General features: G+C 45.2%; 2 protein-coding genes and 1 long non-coding RNA gene across 4 annotated transcripts in view; 1 reads left to right on the plus strand and 2 right to left on the minus strand.

The window, feature by feature from the left end:
- Positions 1–1936, minus strand: part of TM9SF3 (transmembrane 9 superfamily member 3) — a 71211-nt gene extending 69275 nt beyond the window's left edge. The window contains exon 1 of the mRNA XM_082722147.1: positions 1614–1936. Within this exon, the coding sequence (XP_082578273.1) occupies positions 1614–1709 (96 nt within the window). The 5' untranslated portion in view covers positions 1710–1936. The remainder of the gene's footprint in view (positions 1–1613) is intronic.
- Positions 1937–3586: 1650 nt separating this feature from the next.
- Positions 3587–8753, plus strand: LOC309860275. Its single transcript, XR_014309292.1, has 2 exons — positions 3587–5689; positions 5760–8753. It is a non-coding gene; the product is annotated as an uncharacterized lncRNA (long non-coding RNA).
- PIK3AP1 (phosphoinositide-3-kinase adaptor protein 1) overlaps positions 6282–23472 on the minus strand; it is a 115310-nt gene continuing 98119 nt past the window's right edge. For both annotated transcript variants that reach the window (XM_082722145.1, XM_082722146.1), the window contains 4 exons: positions 22422–22577; positions 18229–18299; positions 16542–16660; positions 6282–9664 (listed from right to left, as the gene is read on the minus strand). In XM_082722145.1, the coding sequence (XP_082578271.1) occupies positions 9607–9664; positions 16542–16660; positions 18229–18299; positions 22422–22577 (404 nt within the window). In that variant the 3' untranslated portion in view covers positions 6282–9606. The remainder of the gene's footprint in view (positions 9665–16541; positions 16661–18228; positions 18300–22421; positions 22578–23472) is intronic.

Consider the following 23472-nt stretch of genomic DNA (forward strand, 5'->3'; position numbering starts at 1 on the left):
TCCTTTCTATATACCTCAAATTTGTGAAATATTAATAGTTTTCCCTATTTATAACGGTCTATATAAAACACAAGATCAAAAAGAAGAATACTAATCTTAAACTTGTATGCCTGTATGCCAAGAAAGGGCTGTGAGTTTTATCTGGTAACTTTCCTTGAGTGTTCAAAAAACTGGAAATATTAGTGACAATACAACTGACTAAAAGGATGCCCACTGCAAATGAACATGTTCTTACACTTTCAGATTTTACCTGACAGAGAAAACAACAGGAAACAGTTCTTTAATTTTACTGTTTGAACTATGAACAAAATTATCTTAAGGTGAAGTCACAAATATAGCACGAAAACATATCACTGATTTCAGATTCGTGCCTCCAAAAAAAATACACACACACACACACACACACACACACACGAAGTTTCTGGCTGTGACTGAAGGTAAAACAGCCAAAAGCTTAGAGCTTCCATTCGGTAAAATAAAAGCTCAGCCAACCCAGGAACTAGAGAAAAAGTCTGGTTGATGACAAATAAAATCTAAAGTAGGGTCACTGAATAAATAAGGACGATCGCTTCACTTCCTCACTTATCAGGAATGACAGCAAGACTCACCCAAATCTTTCAGATCTAGTACGTACACAACCTCTCACGAAAAATCACGTCATTAATGAGTTACGATATTAAAAAAAAAAAAAAAATTACTCGCTAAGCAACATCTCAGTTTACAAGACTTCCCTGCCTGGTTCGCACCTACCACTCCGAAAACCATCGAGTTACAGCCCTCAGTGAAAGTCATTTGAAGAGTCGTTAACATCCAGGCTTTGATGTGAAAATGCCAATTAAATAAACAACCAATCACTTTTTAAGCCAAACGCGAAAGGGACTGTTCTCGGCCCACAGGAACCCTGGGAACTTCAAGACCCCCTACAGCCAGAAGCTGCCCGGAGACCTCCGGGATGGGAGCCTCATCTAGGGGCTGGAAAGGGTGCGCAGAAAGTTACAAGCAAGGCCCAGAAGCGACTGCGTGCACACTGAGTGCATGCACGTACACGTGTAACCTGCTCTTCACCCCAAGTTTATCGGTGCCGTCCCCATGCCAGGGGCTTGATCCGGTTTGGGCAGGAGAGAAAATAAAGGCCGGTGAGGACCAAGGAGCGGCGGATATTTCCTGGTTAGTGTATGACGGGTAATCGTGATGCATCCATCTTCCGCTGTGTCGTAGCCCCCGGTAGCCAGAGCGCAGCTCTCTTCCCCGGGGGCACCAGCCCCGAGCCCCGCTGCCGGCGGCCGGCCCCTCCCCGGGGAAGTGAGCGCCGACCCCCACCGCGGTCCCGCCCCGGCCCCCGGTCCCCAGACCCTCCAGCGTGGCGCCATTTAGGTGCGGGTTGGACAAGGAGGCCCAGGCGCTGGGGAGAGGAGTCCTGCCCCGGGAGCGCCCACAAACGTCTCCTCCCAGCTCCCGGGGTTCCTGCTCCGCCAGGCCCAACCGGAAGGCGTCCTCCGCGGCCGCGGCGCTCCGCCGGGGCCGCCCAGCCCTCCAGGCCGCGCCAAGCCGGACTGGGCGGCGGGCCGGCCGGGGGTGGGGGGGCGGCCACTCCGGCCGGGGGAGCCTCTCACCGTGTGCTCGTGCTCGTCCGCCCGGGTCCGGGGCAGCAGCAGCAGCAACAGCGCGGCGGCCGCCGCCACGCCGGGAGCGCCCGGCAGCGGCCTCATCCTCCGCGCTCCCACCGGCACGGCGCCGGCGCACCGACTCCTCCTCCTCCTCCGCCTCCTCCTCCGCCGCCGCCGCCTCCGCCGCGGCCGATTCGCATCCACGGGGCGCGGACAGACGCACGGGGCCCGGGCCCAGCCGCTGGCTCCTCCGCGCCGCCGCCGTCACCGCCCGCTCCCGAGCCGCTCCCGCCCCCCGGCGCCTCTCAGCCTCTTCCTCTGACTCAGCCACGTCATCCGGCCACCCCGGCACACGCCGGAAGTGCCTCGCGACGCGGGCCCGCAACCGCCGCCGGCCGCCCCCGCCCCCCGGGAGCCGCGAGCCGTGGCCGCCCCGGGCCCCCTGCTCCAGCTGCGCCCGCTGGGGCCTCCGGGCCGCCCGTCCCCGGGGCTCGGGAGCGGCGGCGCGCACCCACGGCCTCGGCCTGGAGCTCCGCGCGGGTACCTGACCCGCGCGCGTTTCGGGCCGCGTCCGGGCGCTGGGAGCTCTGTGACCTTGGCCAAAACGTTTTACGTTTTCCTGGCCTCGATTTCCTCGGCTGTGAAATGGGTTGGGACCCGCAGCCTCTGGAGCTTGGGGGATCAGATCAGATAACGCTTTGCAGGCTCCCGTCCACCGCCATGAATGAATCACGCGCGCCTCTCGTCGTCCAGGGAGATAGTTAGACCCGTACAGGAGTGGATACGTGTTTTAGAGTCACTTGACTATTTATCGGGCCCGTACTAATCAATCTTGTTGAAATTCTTACTCATTTATCTTTTCAATTATACCGTTGGTCACCTGTCCACAGATTTAAACTCCTCTTGGAACCCGATCTCTTCTCCTAAGCAGAGATCCTGTGTCCAGAACAGTGCCAGGCCCGTAGCAGGAACTTTAAAAATGCTTGTCGTGTAAATATGGCACCAAAACGCTGGAACCTGTAGTCGGGCAGTCCCTTTTCAACCATCATAAGTCAACAAGTGGATTTGTCAACAAGTAGGATTTGGTCCTAGAAATGCCTCAAAATCTATTTTTCCTTTCTTCTGCCAGTAACAGCCAATCTGGCTGATTGCAACAATCTAACAGGATCCCTGCCACCAATCTTCCCTCCCCGTTTATCCTCTCCAACAAGTGCCAGAGTGGTCTTTCTAAAAAGAAACCTGATTATATCACTCTCTTGTTTAAAACACTCCCTGAGGAGTAGTTGGGTGGCTCAGTCCGTTAAGCATCCTACTCTTGATTTCAGCTGGTATCATGACCTCAGGATGTTAGGATCCAGCCTGTATCCAGCTCCTTGATCCACGGGAGTCTACTGGAGATTCTCTCCATCGTTCCCCATCCTTCCCCCTGCTCGTGTACCCTCTGTCTAGAATTAATCTTTTTTTTTTTTAATTATTTTAAAACACTCCTTGAATTTTGTTTAAATAAATCATAGAAACACAGCTAAAATTTTCATCTGCCAGGCACTATTCTGAGCCCTTTACACCTGTTGACTCATTTAATACTCAGAAAAACTCAATGTAACAGGTCCTATTAATATGTTCATTTTACAGGTACGATAATGGAAGCGCAGAGAGGTTAAGCAGTTTGCTGAAAGAGTAGTCAGTCCCAAGCAATCTGTTTCCAGAATCAGTCTTTCTTCCTACTAGTGGACCTCCACCTCTACAGTCATTTTTAAAAACGAAATAGACCTGTATGTACTGGCATGCAATGATATTAAGATCTACTTTTTTTTTTTTTTTAAGATTATTTATTTTAGAGAGAGAGCATGTGCATGCAAGAGGAGTAGAGGGAGAGGGAGAGAGAATCTGAAGCAGATTCTGTGCTGAGCACACAGCCCAACGCAGGGGTCGATCTCATGACCCTGAGATCATGACCTGATCCAAAACCAACTGTCCACCCAGGTGCCTCAAAAGATACTTTTAAATGAAAATGCTGACAAAATAGATATAATCACATTTAAAAATTTTATTTACTTATTTTGAGAGAAACAGAGGGTGAGCAGGGGCAGAGGCAGAGGGAGAGAGAACTCAATACTTATGCTGAGTATGGAGCCTGATGCGGGACTTGATCTTGAGACCCTGATATCATGACCTGAGCTGAAATCAGAAGTTGGATGCTTAACTGACTGAGCCACCCAGTGCCTGGAATAGAATATCATTTTAAGTGGTCCTAATTTCTACCCAGGGAAAACAATCTGAAAGTTGATGATGTAAGCCATTCACACCAGGTAAGTTTCTTTTTTGTACATACCTGTTAATATTTGGATGTTTTTTACAATGACCATGTGCTATGTATATAATGGGGGGGGGGGGTTCTTGCTAAAGGACAGCCCTGTTAACAGGCAACTGCACAATCAGACCCCAATTTATCAGACTCCAACTGCCACTAATCTCTGTCCTGGCTTCATCCCAATATTTCCCCAAAATACCATGGTTTTTTTTTTTTTTAAATACTTGTGTGCCTTTGCCTAGAATACAAAAAAGTGGACAATTACTAGATACTCTCCTTCCAGGCCTAAGTGAATTATCATCTCTTCTGTGAAACCTTTTATGACTCCCCCCTCAAGAAGTTGAGCATCCCGGGGCGCCTGGGTGGCTCAGTGGGTTAAAGCCTCTGCCTTCAGCTCCGGTCATGGTCCCAGGGTCCTGGGATAGAGCCCCACATTGGACTCTCTGCTCAGCAGGGATCCTGCTTCCTCCTCTCTCTCTCTCTCTCTCTCTCTCTCTCTCTCTCTCTCTGCCTACCTGTGATCTCTATCTGTCAAATAAATAAATAAAATATTAAAAAAAAAAAAGTTGAGCATCCCTTCTCTGGCACTCCAAAAGCTTTCAATATGTTATGCCATAGTTACCACCCTTCATCTCTTCTTCTGTACTACATTCTCACCTTCAAAAAAAAAAAAAAAAACAACTTTAACAATTATTAGTCCAGTAGAGTTTTCAGGAATGTGAATATATTGTTTATTTTAAAGATTTTATTTATTTTAGAGGGAGAGAAAGAGAAAGAGTACAAGCAGGGGGAGCGAAAGAGGGAGAGGGAGAAGCAGGATCCCCACTGATCAGGGAGCTGGGTGCGGGGCTTGATCCCAGGACCCTGGGATCATGACCTGAGCCAAAGGCAGACACTCAACCGACTGAGCCAGCCAGGCGCCCCTACATTCTGACCTTCAGTGATGGCAAGGATGATCATTTGTTCATCTTTGTACCTGTCCCAGCTGCTAGAATAGCATTCATCACATATAGACACTCAAACTATCTGCTGACTGAATGAAGACATAAATAAGTGAAAAGTCAAACTGCATAGAGGATTTACACAGTACTTTCTAGCCAGTCTAGGAGACATCACAAGGCAGTATGTGATTAATTGCTGAATGAATCGTACACCAGTAATTGCTATAGAAATCAGAGGAGGCGTCTTATACATCTTTGTAAATCCCCTAGAGCACCTAGCAAAGTGACTTGCTCATAGTGAAAGCTCAGTAAATGCTCCGTGAATGAATAATCACTGCTTTTGAATCGAGTGATGATGCACAATTGAAGAACAAGCAGTGTAAGTGCTGAATGAAGATGGATGAGTCGCTTCTTGCTTGAATATCCATTACCAGTCTCCACAGATCTGAAGCAGCAAGCATCCACTGGGTGTTGTGGGGAGCACTGGGTTGGCAACTGCTCGGGGGTGGGGAGGACACAAGAAGAATTTAAAGCATCCATGTGGGGAGTGTAGACTTAAAACCAAGAAATTACACATGCAACAGAGAACAGGCAGGTCAGTGTACAAAAAAAGATCTGCACAAAATGTGACCAGCTGTGCAAATGTTCCAGAGGCAGTAAGAGCAATGGACAAGTAGAAAAGAGGAACCCCTATTTTGGTGGAGTATTTGGAAAAGTTTAATGGTGGGAAGAGCATATAAGGTCATTAACTCAACAACTATTCACCAAGCTCTGCTATGTGCCAGGAATTCTGGTAGGTACTAGGAAATGATGATGATAAATGGCTTCAGGTGATAAAAGTCTGATAATGGTAGGTATGGAAAGAAAGAATAGGAATCAAATAACTGGCTAGAGGAAAAGGAATGTGGCTTCAAATATCTTTGGAAACTGACAACTTTACCCTAAAAGATAAGACTCAGAAGCACCATCAAAATCAGGGCTGTTGCGGGATCTGGGTGGCTCAGTGGGTTAAGTGTCTGCCTTCAGCCCTGATCACGATCTTGGGGTCCTGAGATGGAGTCCTGTAGTGGGCTCCCTGTTCAGCAGGGAGTCTGTTCTCCCTCTGCCTTTTCCCCCATCTCATGCACTCTCTGTCTCTGTGTCTGTCTCTGCCTCTTTGTGTCTCTCTCAAAAATAAATAAAATCTTAAACAAAACAAAACAGGGCTGTTCTGTAAGACTAGGGAGTAAAAAACATTGATATATCTAATTCCACCAGTTTCTTCATCTAGATTAATGACCCCATTCCCTGACACCAAAATGAATGGGAGAAAACATGCTAGTGAAAGGGAACCCCCTGCAATAGCTGTATAGCCTTTTTACAGTAGTCCTCATAAGACTCAGTTGGTTAAAGGGCTTATGACCAGTAAATGATCCAGAAACCCACCATTTCAATCTTTTATTTTCATTTCTAATGAACATGATCTTCAAAAGTCTTGGTCTATAAATAACAATGTATATCTTCTGATTTCCAATATCAGGTACTGTTGGAGAAGGTAATTGAGAGAGTGTGACCGCCAGTCGACCCTTACACTGTACCCTAGCAGTTAGAAGATCCTCACCCCCTTCCCTGTTTTTGAAAATATACTCTGTCTACCATTTCCAAAATGGGAGCTGCTCCAAGAACAGAGTTCATATAGAGTTAAGGCCTCTCTATATGAACTTTTAAGACTCTGGTGGGCAAGTGGGGGAAATCTACTTGCCTTATGGCTGCTCAAGACAAGCCTTGTAGAAGGGCTAGTTTCAGATCACCTTTTCTTTCGGCTTCGTTATGTTTGTCCTTCTAGTTATTTACTTCTGGGGTGTGACAGTCCTTCCGTTGCTATTCCTTGCTGTGTACCTCTCTTTTCTGTTCTACCTGAAATGCCCTAAGCATGGAAAAAACTCTGTAATTGTTCTTAAGTTCTTTCTTTGGGAAGCAATGACTTAAAACAGTTGGTTCTCAGACTGAGACAAATCTGTTATTAATGCTTCCTCAGCCAATCAGCTGCAAAACCACATACTAGTCTCTGAAAGAGGACCACAGAAAACCATCTCATTCCCCGGTGCATATGGGAGCGGGATCTAAAAATCCCAACTAGTGAAGTGATACAGGAAAGGCTTTTTTAGTAACAAAGCAAGAGTGGAGGGGAGAATAAGTACTTAGCTTGACTTGTAAAACTACTCACTGAGGTAATTTACATACTATCACTTTGCCTAATTATGGCAAAGCATTAGGGATTATTCACACCATTAAATATGTCAAGTTAAATTATTTGATTGCAACACCAACCTCTTATAGTCTCAGTCTTCGTGCTTTGTTGCTTATATTGTTGGGTTGTCTTCTCACAGGTTTTAATACAAGATGAAGGAAGAATACTGGCCTAGGAGCTGAAGGACAGTAGGCCTTGTACAGTTAGAAGCAAAGGCAATGACCATGACTATAACGAATAGCTTCTTTCTATTGAACCAGCTCATAAAATCTTGGGGAAGGATGGCGGCCACTGAGTTGTCTCCCAGAGCATCATACAGAGAACTTTTTTAACAGTGTCTTTGGATATCTACTTACAATTTCGTTTCTGATCCTCACTGTACTGAAATACATGGTTTTGTTACATAATGTATTCCTAAAAATGTGTATGAAAGTTGTGTGGATGTTGAATAAGTTTATGTTATAATGGGTACTTCTGTTTCCAGGAAATGAAGAATTTTACCTCATTGTTGGAGCCATTCTTTACAACATGAAGCAGTTTGGATATGCAGTGAACACCTGACCATTTCCACCCATGTCTCAAGTGTATCACATTTGTCAGACCCAAGTTTCTAAACAGCATTTTCAATTTTATGTTTTCTACTACTCTCACAGAAGAAGAAAATATAATCAAATATTCCAATATTGCACAAACAGTGATGTGCATACGAAGATGCTAACACCATGAGCTGGCAGTAAGTTTTGCCGTGTTATTGACCTAAATACTTATTAATCAGAGAATGTACAAAAATCTAAATTTGGCCTCTAAGAAGGGGCCTAGAGATACTGAATATTTAAAAAAGTGTAGCTTTTCTCAAAATTAAATGTGCTTAAGAGATCATCTATAAATAATAGGAAGGACAACCATACCAACGTTATAATTTCTTGCTCTCCCCTTACCCCACATTATCCTCCTTCTCCCAAATAAGTGAGAAGGAGGTTAAAGGAACCACTGCAGAATGGCTACAGTGTGCCAGGCATTTTGGTAGGTGATTTGCAAAACACTCTTTTAATGGCCACAGCCAATAGTGTATTTTATGTCAGAAAAAAGACCCACGACCCATAAGCTATTAATTTCAATATGAAATTTGCTGGACCGATGAATGAAACTGGAAAACAACCCACAACAACAACCCTGAATCATTAGAAAAGGACACAATAAAACTGTACTTAAATAGATCACTAATACTGGGCTTGTATATATTTGTGTGGGATAGAGAATACATTTCATGAAAAATCACCAGATTTCTGATCTTTTTTAAAGAAATATGTCTGATACTAACTTTACTGTATGTTTAAGTATCAAATTAAGGATTTGTGCTTTAAAGGTAGATTTCTGTGCCAGTGACTCAAAATTAATGACATATTAGTGACATATGACAATTATGACATACTAATGGCTCTCTTTTCTCTGCACAGATATTCCAAGTCTACTGTTAATAATAAGGAAATAGATAACTGTTTCTATTTTACATTCCTCCTTTCTCTTTTGATCTCTTGGCAGAGAAAGAGTCAAGGATCTTTCTTTCTCCTTATGGTCAGAACTAATAAGACCTATGAAGGCTGCAGAACAATAATGTGGTCATTGGTATCCCAAGCTTCTGGTTCCCAACCATTTACAGATGTTCCTTGGCAAAAATACTATTTTGAAAGCATATCGAAGTATAAATGCACAGGTTGAAAAAAATACTTGATAATCCCATGCCTGGGAGATATGGAAGAAGGATATTTCTGGAAGGTCAATCATCAATTGGTGACCAAATTTCTACACGTGGGCATTTCTTGAGGGAGAGCGATTGGCTATCTAGAGATTGAAGTGTGGTGACTGAAATTAAGAGACCCAGATTCTACTGAACACATCTCTTCCTCTAACCAATTGTAAACTCTTAGTTTCTGTGGAACCTCAGATTTGCCTTCCACAGAAAAGGAGTTAGGACTAATCCATCTCTAAAGTCTTTTTCAGTTTGTTCTATGTGACCAGGTCTGGCATTTAGACACCCTCCTGATTCTATAGAAAAGTTGAAGAATCATTTAAAAAGCAGGATATATCTCCTTACACAAATATTGTAAGTCTTAAATCATAACCACTTCTAGAAGTTAGTCTGGACTAGCAAATAAGTAAGTCCTAATATAAGTGCATTTCGGTAAAATCACTTGTAAAGTACACTTCTGACCCATCTTTTCAGGCTTCTGACATGCCAGATTTGAGGTAAATATTCCAATTAAGTCTTTATCCTTTTGGCAAACAAGGATATGGATCAATATACTTGGTGATGGTGAATAAAGGCCTTTACTTCTTCATGCCTTAATAATATCTTCTCCAAGGAAAGCCCAAACCAGCTGGGCCACAACAACATCAGTCACGAGAGGAGGTCTTAAGGTCAGCAGTCCCGCCGTGAAACTCAATGTGAAGACATCATTAATGGGCTGAAATTGCAAGTCACCAAGTCCGGACATCGGCAGGTTTTAGGAGGTGGAATCAGCGACCTCTGGGTGGAACAGGAGGAGGAGGATGGAAGGTCTCCCTGGTTGGAGGCCTGAAATAAAAGATGAAGCAACTTTTTAAATGGATTAACTCATTCTTAAGCAACAATGGTTGGTTGCAAACTTGGTAGACTATGCAAAGAACATGTTCTGTAATTAGTGAAACCACATGGACCGCTGAGCGGCCTACCTGCCGGTTGTACATCGCAACCTTGGCAGCACCTTAGAATCACCAGGGGACCTTTAAGAAATACTAATGCCCAAGCTCTCTCCTAGACCCATTCCTTCCTAACTTCCAGAGGATAAGGCTCAAGCATCACAAATCTTTAATAGTGTCCCTCCCGCAAGAAGTTATAGTAACCATGTCTTTTATTTTCGATACTTGGAGCCTGGCTAACCCCTGGAGGGACTGCCCCTCCATGGCAAACTCATTTCTAAGGATAGCAACTCACTGATGAGTACACCGTTCATATGCAAACCACCCAGTCCCCGTCTATACCCCAGCCACTCCCTTTATGTGTTCTCCCATTTGGGCCACTACCCACCTGCCCTAATCACAAGAGCACCAGGTGCCAGACAACTAGGAACCTTTGTCCCAGAGTCCATTGAAATTACTCAAACTAGCTAATCCTAAATCAGCTTACCCTACCTTCCTTGCACCCTCCTGCAGAAACCACAGCAGAAGCTCAGGTCCATGTTCCCCACTCCACCACCTTTCTCCGGGACTAAACCTGATACTTCCCCAGCAGGTCCCCATGGCATAATGTGGCCCCCTCCTTTTGGGATCTAGGAGGACAACAAACTATCTTCTCAAGAACAGTTGTTTCCTGATCTGTTGATCTAATCATATCTAAATAATAATAAAGTCTTGGGTGCCTGGGTGGCTCAGTCAGTTAAGCATCTACCTGTGATTCAAGTCATGATCCCAGGGTCCTGGGATCAAGTCGGGCTCCCTGCCCAGTGGGGAGTCTGCTTCTCCCTCCCCACTGCTCATGATCTCTCTCTCTCTCTCTTACCCTCTCTCTCTCAGATAAATAAAATCTTTAAAATAATAATAATTATTGTAATGATAATGATAAAGCCTATATTTTAAGACATCAGTGATACAAATATGCAGCCAGGTGGGAGACATACTGTAAGAGGTGGTCCCTTGAGAGAAGAATTAAAAATTCTGTGCTTAGGGATGCCTGGGTGGCTCAGTTGGTTAAGCAGCTGCCTTCGGCTCAGGTCATGATCCCAGCGTCCTGGGATCGAGTCCCACATCAGGCTCCTTGCTCGGCAGGGAGCCTGCTTCTCCCTCTGCCTCTGCCTGCCATTCTGCCTGCCATTCTGTCTGCCTGTGCTCGCTCTTTCCCCTCTCTCTCTCTGATAAATAAATAAGATCTTAAAAAAAAAAAAAGAATTCTGTGCTTAAAAAAAAAAAAAAGAATTCTGTGCTTCTCACAACTACTTCCTCATGGAGTCACTAAGTGTCTTATCCCAACTCCACATTTGCTTTTCCTAGAAGCCCCCCTTCATGTTATTCTGAATGGTTTTTAAACAATCCTAAATGCCATTCCAGATAGACCTGGGTGAGTCTATTTACAGAGAGGTCCAACAATTGTGGCTGGTGTTTCCACATGTGTGCCATAAAGCCAATATTTGATTCTCTCGGAAGCAAGTCAATAAGTCAAGAAAGAGAGCTTTGTCAGGTGCTGTAATTGAACTGTGCTATCCTGGAGTTGCGTAGTTGAAGACCGAATGAATCAATGATCAAATATTTACTAAACATTCTTTGAAACGTTTAGGTCAAGGAAACGACAAAAGAGTTGAAGAAAAAAGGAAGGGCTATCTGAGGAACAAGGCAGGGACCTGCCACAAACATCCTCAGAAAGCCCTGCTGTGACCTCCGGAAGTAGATGGTTTTGTGTAGTTGCCTCTTCCTCCAGAAAAGACAAACGGACCATCTCCTTCTGCCTCCCCAATCGGCCCTATGAACCGGAGCTTACAGGAGAAAGCTGGAGGAAAGTCAGGAAATTCTACTTATTACCTGAGTAAGCTTAGGCTTCTTGGCTTCCTGGATTCTTTATTTGCTCGTTTCCTTCCTTCCTTCTTACCTTCCTCCTTCCCCTCCTTCACTCCCCCTCAAAACCATTTATCTACTATGTGTCTTCTCCTGGGCATAGGATATAGCAGTGAGTACAGCTGACATGGATCCTGCCCTCAGAGTGCTAAGAAAGTAATGGACAAAACAGTCAATGGGAACAATCAGTAAACTGCACTGTTTTGATAAAGGAAATTCAGAACCTGTGGGAACATAGAGCAAAGGCAACTACACAAACAGCTGAAGGACAAGTTCAACTTCTCTGCACATGTTTCCCATCTGCCCAACAGAAGTACCTACAGGTATATACATTGGAGTGTTGCATGAGGTTTGGAGATAACAACTGGAAAGTACGTAGCACAGTTTGTGGCTTAGAGTAGGCACTCAAGAAGTAAAGCTAGTAATTTTATTATTATGAATAAAGATCTGTTCTTAGTCTTTTTCCCATGTATGCTCCGTGAGCCTTGCAATTTATCACCCACCAAGGAAGATAGTCATGATTTCCTGATGGCACCTTATCCTCTCTCTCTGCTGTCCCATTCTGAAGCTGGGTGGGCCTACAAGCAAATTATTTCTGTATTTTATTCTGATGAACGGTCCCAACCTAGGATTGGAAGTCCTCTCTCAGGGAAATGGATTTCTGGTGGTAGACCTAACAGAACCATGGAAGTAATCAGAATCAAGGGGTGGTGTGTGGGGAGACAGCCTCTCCAGGACACTGGGAAGCTGAAGTTGGAAACACAAGTGCCCAAGACACTTAAGAACTGGCTGCTTTCTCCTCTCTGTTGAGTGTAAGGTCTTGTGGCTGATGAGTTTGGTTCCAGAACCCAGAAATCTTGATGTTGGTTAATGTTCTTTTAAAGCAGGACTGTTATTTAGCTGGTCTGCTTTTGTATCCTCATAACATTGTTGAAAATACTTTTAAACTTCCCTATTAGTAAATAGCTTCTGTCCCAAGTACCCTCACTCCCTGACCACTCCAGCCCCTCCTAGGGACCCCACAGACCTCTTTACAAGTCTGCATCTAAAGGATTAGCTTCTGGCCCTGCAGGAGGCCTCCAGAAGTGTGTTCTGATATTACAGGACCTTGCCTTTGCCTTAAAGGGGAGTGCACAAATTGTTAGTGCTTGATAAATCGCTAGTGAATGGCAAAATATGTTTAAAAACAAAGCAGCAATGGCTCAGTAAGATTTGGGTTTCTTGTTTTTGTTTTTTGGGGGGCTTTTTGGGTCAACTGGCAGGACCTCACCTGTGAAGAGTGTGATATTGTCAGCTGTCTATTCTCTAAGGACTAATGGCCCTCAAAGGAAATGCTGCGCAAAGATATCATGCATCTGCTGCTGTTCTTGTCACCATCCACCTTCCCTGACTTTGAAATACATTGAGAACTTGAAGGTTGGCAGTGTGAAGCCTCTTTCCACTAATCTATGACCCACCTGCCCTGTGGCAGATGACCTGACGGCTAACTTTTTAAGAGATGTGTAGTCTAACACAAACAGTACCAATCTTTCTATCCATCCATTAGTTCACTTACATGATAAATATTTATTAAGTTCCTACTATGTTCCAGTTACTGTGCTACACACTGGGCCTGGGGACAGTAGAAAAAAAATGTTTTAATCAAAAACAGTTTCTATGCTTTCAAGGCTCACCATCCACTTGAAACAGATATGTACACAAGGGCCATAACATGGAAGGAAATCTAACAGAAGTATTTGGAGAACCAAAAGAAGGCACAGGAACATTAGGGAAGGCTTCATAAAAAAGGTGATGACTAGACTGAGTCCTAAAGGGTGTACAGGAATCTTCTAAGCAGAGGTTGTAAGGGAGTAGGGAGACAGCATTCCAGGCAAAAGGCACAGATTGGGTAAAGACACAGTTCTAAATGGCACGGCTCTCTGGGAATGTGGGGGTGGAACATCAGTGAATACAGGAGAAGGTGGGACTTGAGGCTAGACAGGGCCAGAGCACGCTATAAACTACAGCATTAAATGTAAAGGCTTTCACGCCAGGAAGTGACATCATCAGCAATTTCTGATCTAGAAAGCGCACTCTGGTCACAATGTAGAGGAGGGCGGTAAGTGTGAGTCTCCGAGGATGAACACAGGCACTGGCAGATGGAGAGGGGGAGGATCTGAGAGCTGAAAGGGCAGCAGAACGGACAGAGTCTGGAGACACACTCTGTGGGAGCTGCCCGGGAGGCAGGGATGGTGGGTGGCACCTGGGTTTGGTGCAGAACCGTGCCATTATCACAGGCTAGGAACTTACCAGAAGAAGACAGTTTGGGGCAGAGAATGGCAGGTGGGATGAATTCAGTTTTGCCCAGCTCTGTTTGAGATATCTGTGGGGCATCTGGGTCGAGGTCACCAGCAAAGAGGACTGAGGTAGACGTGGAAGCCTGGAGTCCTCACTGACAGCTCAAGTTCTGGGGACAGCAGGCCGAGTGAGCAGAGGAAGGGACCAGGACTGGGAGCGGCCGACAAGCACTGCACCCCCAGAGCTGTGTGAGAGCAAAGGCGTTTGGGAGACACAGGTAAAGACCAGTTACTGATTCCCAGATCTGGAAGTGGAGAGGAGAACTCCAAGGTCAGCCTCGCCTCCTGTCTGCCAGAGGGTCAAGCATGGAAGCCATTTATTGGCTTTATTATTTGTTCAAACATCTCCTCATTTTATTATGCGAATTGCATACATACTTACAAAACAACTGCATATTTGCAAGTCTTTCTTCACACCAAAAAGGAACCCAAATGCCAAGCTTTATCAATTACAGATTTCTTTGCAAACACCATTTCTTTAATAAAAGTGTTTTCCTCCTTTTTGCTCCCATTTTTATCACAACATGCTTCTAGACTCCCCCCAAATTTCATCAGCCATCTCTTTTTACACACTTATATGCATCCCAATTTCTAGCCTTTGATTTCTGGAACCTGTTTCCCTGGTTGTTCTCTTTTTCTCTCCCATTAACAAAAGTCCTACAGCTATAGTTTTCAAACTTGACAACTATTTTCATCTTGGTGCAATTAGCAACTGCCTCCAAACTCCTCAATCTTCAGTAATAAAAGGTCTTAGGTCTTGGATCTCCTCCTAATGACACCTTGACCTTCTGGAACAGATGTCACCAAATGACTAAGACACTGCAGCCTCCAGTCTCAATCCAGGCCAAGCCCTAGTGTGTACATTTGCAAAATAGGATAATCTTCAATATCACTGAGAGTTGTGGAAGGAACTGAGATAATGCATTCAGTGTGTCAAACATAATACCTAGTACATAGTACACACTCAATACAGATTAGCATTTATTACTATAGTTCGCCGTAAATACCCCTCCCCAATCATCAACTGTATAATAATTTTCAAGAAACAGCACGTTATGCCAATTCAGGGGACTGGACCAGATTATCATTACAGGTCTTCCAGGACTAACATTCTACCATGTGACCTCTAGTCTACACCAAGGAAACATGCTGGTAAACCTGACACCGCTTATGATTACGGGGATGGGGGAGGTCTGTGTAACAGCTGTCCATACGTTAATATGAATGTTACTGGGAGCACACGCAGGAGGGGTGAACAGCAAAGGGAAAAGTGGACAGACGCCTAGCTCAAAGTCAGCTTCTCTTTCCAGAAAACCAGAAGAAAAGCCTCCTTGTTGCACTTTCTCAACAAATTACACTGACAAGATTCATTTAAGTTTTAACATTAAAAAAAAAAAAAGAAGAAGAAAAAAAGAAACAACACTGGTTGAAATAACAAAACAAAACAAAAAAAACTTCCACCTTTTAATCATTTCCCCCCCACATTATACTTTAGACATCAAAGAAATAAACACCTAAGACAAGCCTAGGCTTTCATCCCCGAGGGCCCTTTCTGCATGGGTGGATGCACAAGCTAGTTTTGACTACTTTTCCTGTTATTCCACAAGACCTTGAAAAGGTTCCTACCAGAGGCCAGACAACCATTATGAACAAAGACAGATACTGGAGCCCGGCAAACACTCCCAGCTTGTCTGTCTAATGTCCATCTCCAAACCTCCATATGCTCATTCTTCTCCCAGATGAGAAAAGTCATTCATTCTACTGAGCTTTTACTATGGGCCCAGACACCACCCTTATGACTCTGTGAGGACATTCTCCTGTTATCCCCATTTTACAGATGAAGAATTGAGTTACATGAAAGTGAAATAATTCATCCAAGTCACAAGTGACTTCTGGACACTGTCCCCAGGTAATGTGGCACTAGAACCATGCTCCCCACCACACTGAGCTATGTACCCCACCTCCATTTTCATCCCCAACTCCTTACCTCCTGGTCCCCAAAAGGTACTGTCCCCACAATACAGCCAAGGGAATTAGTTATGAGGAAGCTGAATTCTAAGCAAACATACAAATTACTCAAAAAGTTGGTGTTTGCCAACATACTTCATTGATAAAATATTGTACTTGCTACTTAAAGTATCTGCACTTGGGGCATGTGGGTGGCTAAGCAGGTTAAAGCCTCTGCCTTCGGCTCACTCAGGTCATGATCCCAGAGTCCTGGGATCGAGCCCCACATCAGGCTTTCTGCTCTGCAGAAAGTGTGCTTCCTCCTTTCTCTCTGCCTGCCTCTCTGCCTACTTGTGATCTCTGTCAAATAAATAAATAAAATCTTAAAAAAAATTTTTTTTTAAGTATTTGCACTTGAATAAAGCATCATATTAACAGAGAGTCCCTGTCGAAACGCATCAAAAGTAGGCATTTCAGTTCACTCTGGACTCATTCTGAGGTCATCTTAGAGGTCCCCAAATCCTACTCTCCACCTGCTAGAATTCAGAGAGTGAGGAAAGCGTTTCTTCTCGGCATCAATGTTACCTCTGTGAGGCAGCTCGGGGAGGTACTCTGGGGGGCCTTTCAAGGGGCACGGCGGGTGTTCCTTCCACTTGTGGGGGGCCTGGGCTACGACTTCTGGGAATCTCAGGGACTTCATTATCCTATAGCAAAAAAGGACAAGAAAGAAAAGGGAAAGTTACATTAGGCAACAGGCATAATTGGACACCATTTCCCAAAAGCCTCTCAGTCCTCCTCAGGCTTTGGCTAAAGGTTATCCGCAAACTGAAAATGAACCTAGCAAACCAGGTCAGCTTTCCATTGAGGCCTACACTCCCTGAGGAGACAATGGAGCCCAAATTATCATTAATGGCCCTTGTTCCTCAGAGTGCCCCATGTGGGCCATCAAATTAGCATCTCCTGAGAGCTTGTGAGAAATGCTGGCTCTCCACTCCTCCTCAGACCTGCTTGATGAGAACCTGCATATTCACAGGAGCCTAGGTGATTCTCACGCATATTAACGTTTGAGAAGCCTGCTCTGTCTAGCCAGAGAGAGCTGGAGAAATTTTGTTTTTAAACCCAAGTCCCTTTTCGAGACAGCGGAACCATGAGTGGTTCTCAGTCATGGGGTCATTAACAGTAGCTGCTCACTGGAAGGGTAGCCCACCCCAAGGACCCTATCTCAGGGAGTCCCCTGGGTTGGCAGTGACCCCCTCCTGTTCATCCCAGCCACTCGTCCCTGGATCAGAATACACACTTCAGTCTAAGGGAGTAGCTCACCCTCTCCTAAGAGGCCTAGTGGCTCTCAGGGGACTATTTGCCACCATGCATGCAGAGGAGCAGAAAAGGCCAGTGTACAGTGAGAGAAGAAAGCAGGTATGTCCAGGAAGAAGAGACGAAAGAGCATGTGGCCCTGGGGATACACGGAGCAGTGGCCTTGGCTCCACCATTTCTCACGGCTTCTGATCCAGGCCCCATATGTGATCTCAACCCCAGATTCCCTGATAGTCCTGCTTCTTCTCAGAGATGCCCTCTTGGCTTAACCAGTCAGATAGAGTATCGATTTCTCTCCTTTCCTCCCTCTTTCCCTCCCTCCCTTCTTTCTTTCCTTCCCTCTCTCCCTTTTCATTGAGGTAGAATTCACCTAACATAAAATTAACCACTTTATTTATTTTTTTTATTATTATTTTTTAATGTATTTGACAGAGAGAGATATCACACGTAGGCAGAGAGGCAGGTGGGGGTTCGGGGGGGTGGGGAGCAGGCTCTGAGCAGGGAGCCTTTCCATTCCAGCCATCCAACATTTCCATCCAGGCAGGGAGCCTGATGCAGGGCTCAATCCCAGGACCCTGGGATTATGACCTGAGCCAAAGGCAGAGGCTTAACCCACTGAGCCACCCAGCCACCCCCAAATTAACCATTTTAAAGTGAACAATTCAGTAGCACTTAGTACATTCACAATATTATACAACCACCACCTCTATCTAGTCTCAAAACATTTTCATCATCCCAAAAGGAAACACTGTACTCCCCATGTCCCCCTCCCCCCAACCTCTGGTAACCACCAAATCGGTATTCTGTCTCTAAGATTCTACCTCTTCTGGATATTTCACATAAATGGAATCCTACAGTATGTGACCTTCCGTGTCTGGCTTCTTTCATCTGGATTTCTATTTCCTGCAGTGGCGTGACCCCTCAGACAAGGAAAATGGGGAGGGGGGCCCGCTCTCACCTCATTGTCTCCCTCCATCCCACTGCTCACGCTGAGGAGGCTCCGGGTGCTGGATCGGTTACTCGCACTGCCTGAAGGGTACAGACAAAATTAGCTGGACTGTGGAATCTCTCAGGCTAAAATAAAATGCAGGACTCTAGCACTTACTTTTTTTTACTGATAGAAACAATACAGAAGCTGTGAATACGGGATCTTCAAAATGCTGCCATCTTATATCATTTTATTAGCGTTTAGATTTTCTTTCAGCATAAAATGAAATGGTTCACCTTCTTATTACCTCTTTTTTCTTCGCTTTATCAGCGCCATTTACTGAAGGCTTACCACACATTACATGCTTTAAAAACATGACTGCACTTAATCCTTGTGAAAATCTTATCTGATACTAGTGATCTGGTTTGTCAGACAAGGAAGCAGAGATGCTCTCTTTCTTACTTGTTCAGTGGTATTTCTAAAATCTGCAAACATCTTGTTGTTGAAGTGTTTTACTTATTTAGGAATTACAGCAAGCATGTACTCACACACACAAACACACTCACAGACACACACACACACACACACACACACACACACACACATATACCTTCTAATAAGGGGCCAGTTTGTCACAGACAAAATACAAACTCCAATGCATAATTTATGCTCACAGTAGGAACTATGATTGTGTGAGTTTAGGAGCTCAAGGTTTTTGAATTGGGAATGTATCACCTACCTATCTTATGAGGACAGCTCTATCCAATAGAACTTTCTGGAAATATTCTATTGTATACTATCCAATACGGTAGCTTGTGTATATCAGGAATGGTTTTAATTAACTTCAATTTAAATAACCATATTTGGCAAGTGGCAACCATACTGGACAAGGAGAATTAGAACAAGCTCAAATATGTGATGATCCAGGAGCAAAAAAAAAGAACAACAGTCAGTCAACTAAGTCAAAAAAACCTGACTTTAATTTACCACTGTCGCAGTATTGTCAGATCTTGGGTTTACTGAACTTCCCTTAAAACAGCCCCTCATCATATTAGTTAATAAGGAAATAGTCTTAGTTCCAACTTCATTATGGCATCAATTTTGACCTAATTAATTCAGATGTGTGTTGAAATAGAGCAAGTTAAGATTATAATTTTGGATTATTTCTTAGAAATAGATGTTTACATTTAAAATAATATATCAAAATACTTAATAAGCCAGGGGATTCAGAGTTTGCTTTTTAAGGAACATGTGACCTTTTCCTTTCTAGTCAGTCACCTGTACATAGAAGTGTCCACTTGCCCAGCATGTCCCCATCCTACCCTTAGCCACAAGGCTAAAACCTCAGGCTGCAATGCTCAGGGCAAATGCTATGGAAACCTTTCCAGATTCCCCCAGTGGAAGCAACCCCTCCCAGTCCTGTGGAGCCAAGCCTCCTGTCCTTCACCATTCTTCATGCCACTCCCTCACAACAAACCAGCCTCCTTCTGAAAGTTGTCCACTGAGAGAGAACAGAAAGCTGTCCAGGCACTGGCTCCAGGACCCTAGAAATTCACACTCATTAGTTCTCATTGTGCCTTCCCTGGGTATTCCTAAATCTTGAATTCCCAAGTTTGGCGTTGAACCTTGGCTCCCCAGTTCATCTGTCCTGGCCCTCTCCTCTCCCCAGGCTGACTTTCTTACCCACATCCCCTCTGGACTGCATGGTTCGTAGGAGGCTCTGGCCCCTGTCATCACCCCTCTAGCCCGGGGTGGGAGGGGCGGCAATGCCTTCCTCTTCCCAGCCTGTGTCACCAAGAAGAAAGAACAGACAAGCATGCTAGTTTTATGTTTTCTCTACTCCACTACAAGGCCCTGAAGGTGGTCTCCGTTTCTTTTTCATCTTTATGTCTCCAGTGTATAGTCTCACTCAGAATGCATAGAGCAACCCTCAGATATTTGGTGGATAAATGAATGAGGGGGGAAAAGTGACCAAATACAATATGACCCTTAAAAACCATGGACCCGACAATCTATGAAAAGGTTAAAAGTCTTTCTGTAATAAAATTTGTGTTCTGTTAAACATAACATTAATATCTTAACTAAAATCTTGGCTATGACCAGATTTAACCTGCAACTGTTCTTCTGTGGTTCCCAAGAGATGACAGCTGCTCTGATCAATATGACATTTGTGAGTGCGATGCAAGGCAAAGCACGATAAGCACCTGCACATCAGAGTCTATCCTCCTGGAATGTTCCCTTTCTGGACTGTGTTACCATATAAGTATAAGGAGTTCAGGCTACTGACTTAGAGGCCATAAGGGGAAAGGTCCCAAAGGATGACAGAGCATCTAGGATGGTCCCACCCATGCTGGGCTTACAGCTGAGGACACACGCAGGAGTGAGTGACCCCAACTCACCCACATGGAGTGGAGTTAAACCAGCTGCACTGAGTCTTGCCCAAGTGCAGTATCAAGTATAAATAAAGGTGCATTTCAAGCCACTGTGTTTCACAGTAGTTTGTTACACAGCAATAGATAACTGAAACTGTATAGCAGAGACTGGAGTAAAATCCGCTGGTCTGGCATTCCATAACATTCTCTAACCATCTACGAGGTAGCCATCCCTGGGCCATAAACTGTTGCACAAAGTAAAAAGCACACTTTATGCTTTCCATTCCATCTTTACCTTAAAGTAAAACATACACATAAACAAGTTAATCTGAACCTGAAATGAGTACTTCCCATTTGTCTTGTTAATTTACCCCTCCTCTCCACCCCGGAATGCACAGAGGATCTGCACCACTGTGCTCCTCCACCTCTCATCTGAGAGATGGGCCACCTGCCTGGTGCTTCCTCAGCCAGCTGCCAACACTGGGAAAAGCTCTCCCATTTCGGAACTTGTCAGAATTCTCTAAATTGCCTCAGGAGGGCTTTGGATACACATTACCACGCCCCATTATGGAAGGAGGAGTTTTCTCTTCTACCCGGGGTCGAAGCGTCCCCCGTGGTCACGTGATAGGCTTTGGGTCTGTTTCAACAGGTAGCAGTGGCAGGAATGAAAAGCCGAGAGAAGATTGGGGCCTGCTCCCACCCTGGCTTCACCGACTGTGTGACCTTGCGCAAAACTCTTTCCTGCTCTGGATTATACCTGCGCAATCCATAAAGTAAGAAGGGAGACAGGGGCGGGGTTCTTGATGTAAGGCCATGGATGGGCAACCCCGTGAGTGTGTACATACACGCTCCCATGCATTTCTCTGGGAAGAACATCCAGAGCACAGATCAGATTCCCAAACGGTCCCTGATGCAGAAAAGATCAAGAACCCCTGGGTTTAGATGATCTTCCTACCCTCATATCCATTTGGGGGTTTTCTGCCTGACATTTAGGAAGCCACGAGTCCTGAAATTCAGTCCCGAGTCTCCTATTCTTTCCTTGTTTTCCTAGCTCTTTTGAAAATGCTCAACTGTGCAAAAGAAGGGAAACACCATCTATTTTGCTGAAGCCGGTGTGCCTGAGGTGCGCTACCGCCACCCTAGATATCGAACCAAAGCCCCCACCTCCTGCATGTCCATAAGCAGGTGTTGTCTGTTGCAATCAGACTCCATCAAGCTTTTCAGCCAAAATGTCTCCCACATTTCCTAATTGGATCCTCAATCCTCTATAAGGTTGGAATTCTCAAATGTGAGTCCATCATTTTCTCATGTTTCTGACTTCGCACCCTTTCCTTCTCCTTACCACAGCTGAGGAAGCAGAAGGGACAGTGGTTGAGGGTCTGGGCCTCGGATCCAGGCTGCCCAAGTTCAAATCCTAAAACCACCACTTATTAGCTATTTAACTTGGGGCAAGGCATGAGGACTCCTGTTTCCTCCTCAGTAAACACAGGTCATGGTGCCTATGCCATAGAGCTATTGTGAGAATTAAATCAGAGAATATATAGAAGAGGCTTAGCATATAGTAAATGCTCAGTAAATATTAACTGGTGTCATTACTAGGTTTTTCTAGTTATAAAAGGAACAGTATAATATATTATTACACAAACCTGGCTTTAGGGCATAATGATGTAAAAGATCTTTGGTTCTCTGAAAAAAGGTAAACTGCACAGGCTAAATGTCCCCCATTTCTTACACCCCCAAACCCAAATCAAGCTCCAGCTGGGGTTTGCTGGGCTCACAACAGACTGTTCCCAAAGCCCAAAGGCACCGCTGAGAATGCAGATGTGAAGGCACACCCCCTGCCCCGCTCACTTGCTGTGCTGGAGGTACTATCTGTTTTCCAGTCTCCTCGCCTTAGCTCCGTCCTTGGGGGAAAGGCACTTTTCCTGGGGCCGCTCTCATAGACTCCAAACTCCACTTTCCCAGGCAGGTGCTGTGAGTGCCGAATTGGGACAGTGATCTCCAAGTCTGGAATTAGAAGAAGAAGAGATAAGCTTTAAGGCACCTGCGACCAGACAAACTGCTCGTCTGCTCCCTCTCCGCCCGGCTCCCTGGCCCAAACCTGGTGGGTGCCTGTTGGGGAGGGCAAGGGAGGGAAAGGAAGGGAGAGAGTGTGGGAAGGGGGCCTGCCCAATTCAACACTGAAACTTCACAGACTCCTGTGTGGCCATCACTACGTGATAGAGGAGAGGGGTGGAGGCATGGGAGAAAGCAAGACTAATGCTTCCACGTGAGGCAGAGAGCCTGAGACTGGGGAGAGGTCTGGGGCTGCAGCTCAACCACTTTCCAGCTGTGGGATGTGGAGTACTTCCCTTTCAGAGGGAGGGCCCATGAGCACTGTTGACCCTAATAGCTGGTTATCCTATGCACCAGCAGAGTTCTAGGAGCTTCCCAACACCCACGAAGTAAACAGTATTATCACCATTCCCAACGGAAACTAGTTCCAGAGAAGTGGAGTAGCACATGGCTGGTAAGTGGGACAGATGGGACTTGAACCCAGGCTTGGAGTCCAGGCTCCTAACCACTACTCATACGGCCTCTGAATCCCTCAACAAATGATGGGTGCTAGGTGCGCAGTCTGCAGCTGACAGCAACGGCCCAGAGGGCTAATGGAAGTGAGTCCATCAGCCCCATAAAAGGTTCTGAGACTTGTGAAGCTGATCAGTGACTTTGGACCCGACAGACTTAGGAAGAGATTATTCCTTCGCTCTGCACAGCATTAAACTGGTCTCTTGACTGGCTTAGCCCGCCCAGTAGTTGATCTTCAGTCCTCCCTAGATTTCCACCCTGGGTTCTAGACTGAGCAGAACAAAATATCTGTGAGGGCCCATTGCCCACTTCCTCCCCGGGAGAGTGTGAACAC

This window comes from Mustela nivalis (assembly GCF_964662115.1).
Source record: "Mustela nivalis genome assembly, chromosome: 2".
Classification (NCBI taxonomy): Eukaryota; Metazoa; Chordata; class Mammalia; order Carnivora; family Mustelidae; genus Mustela; species Mustela nivalis.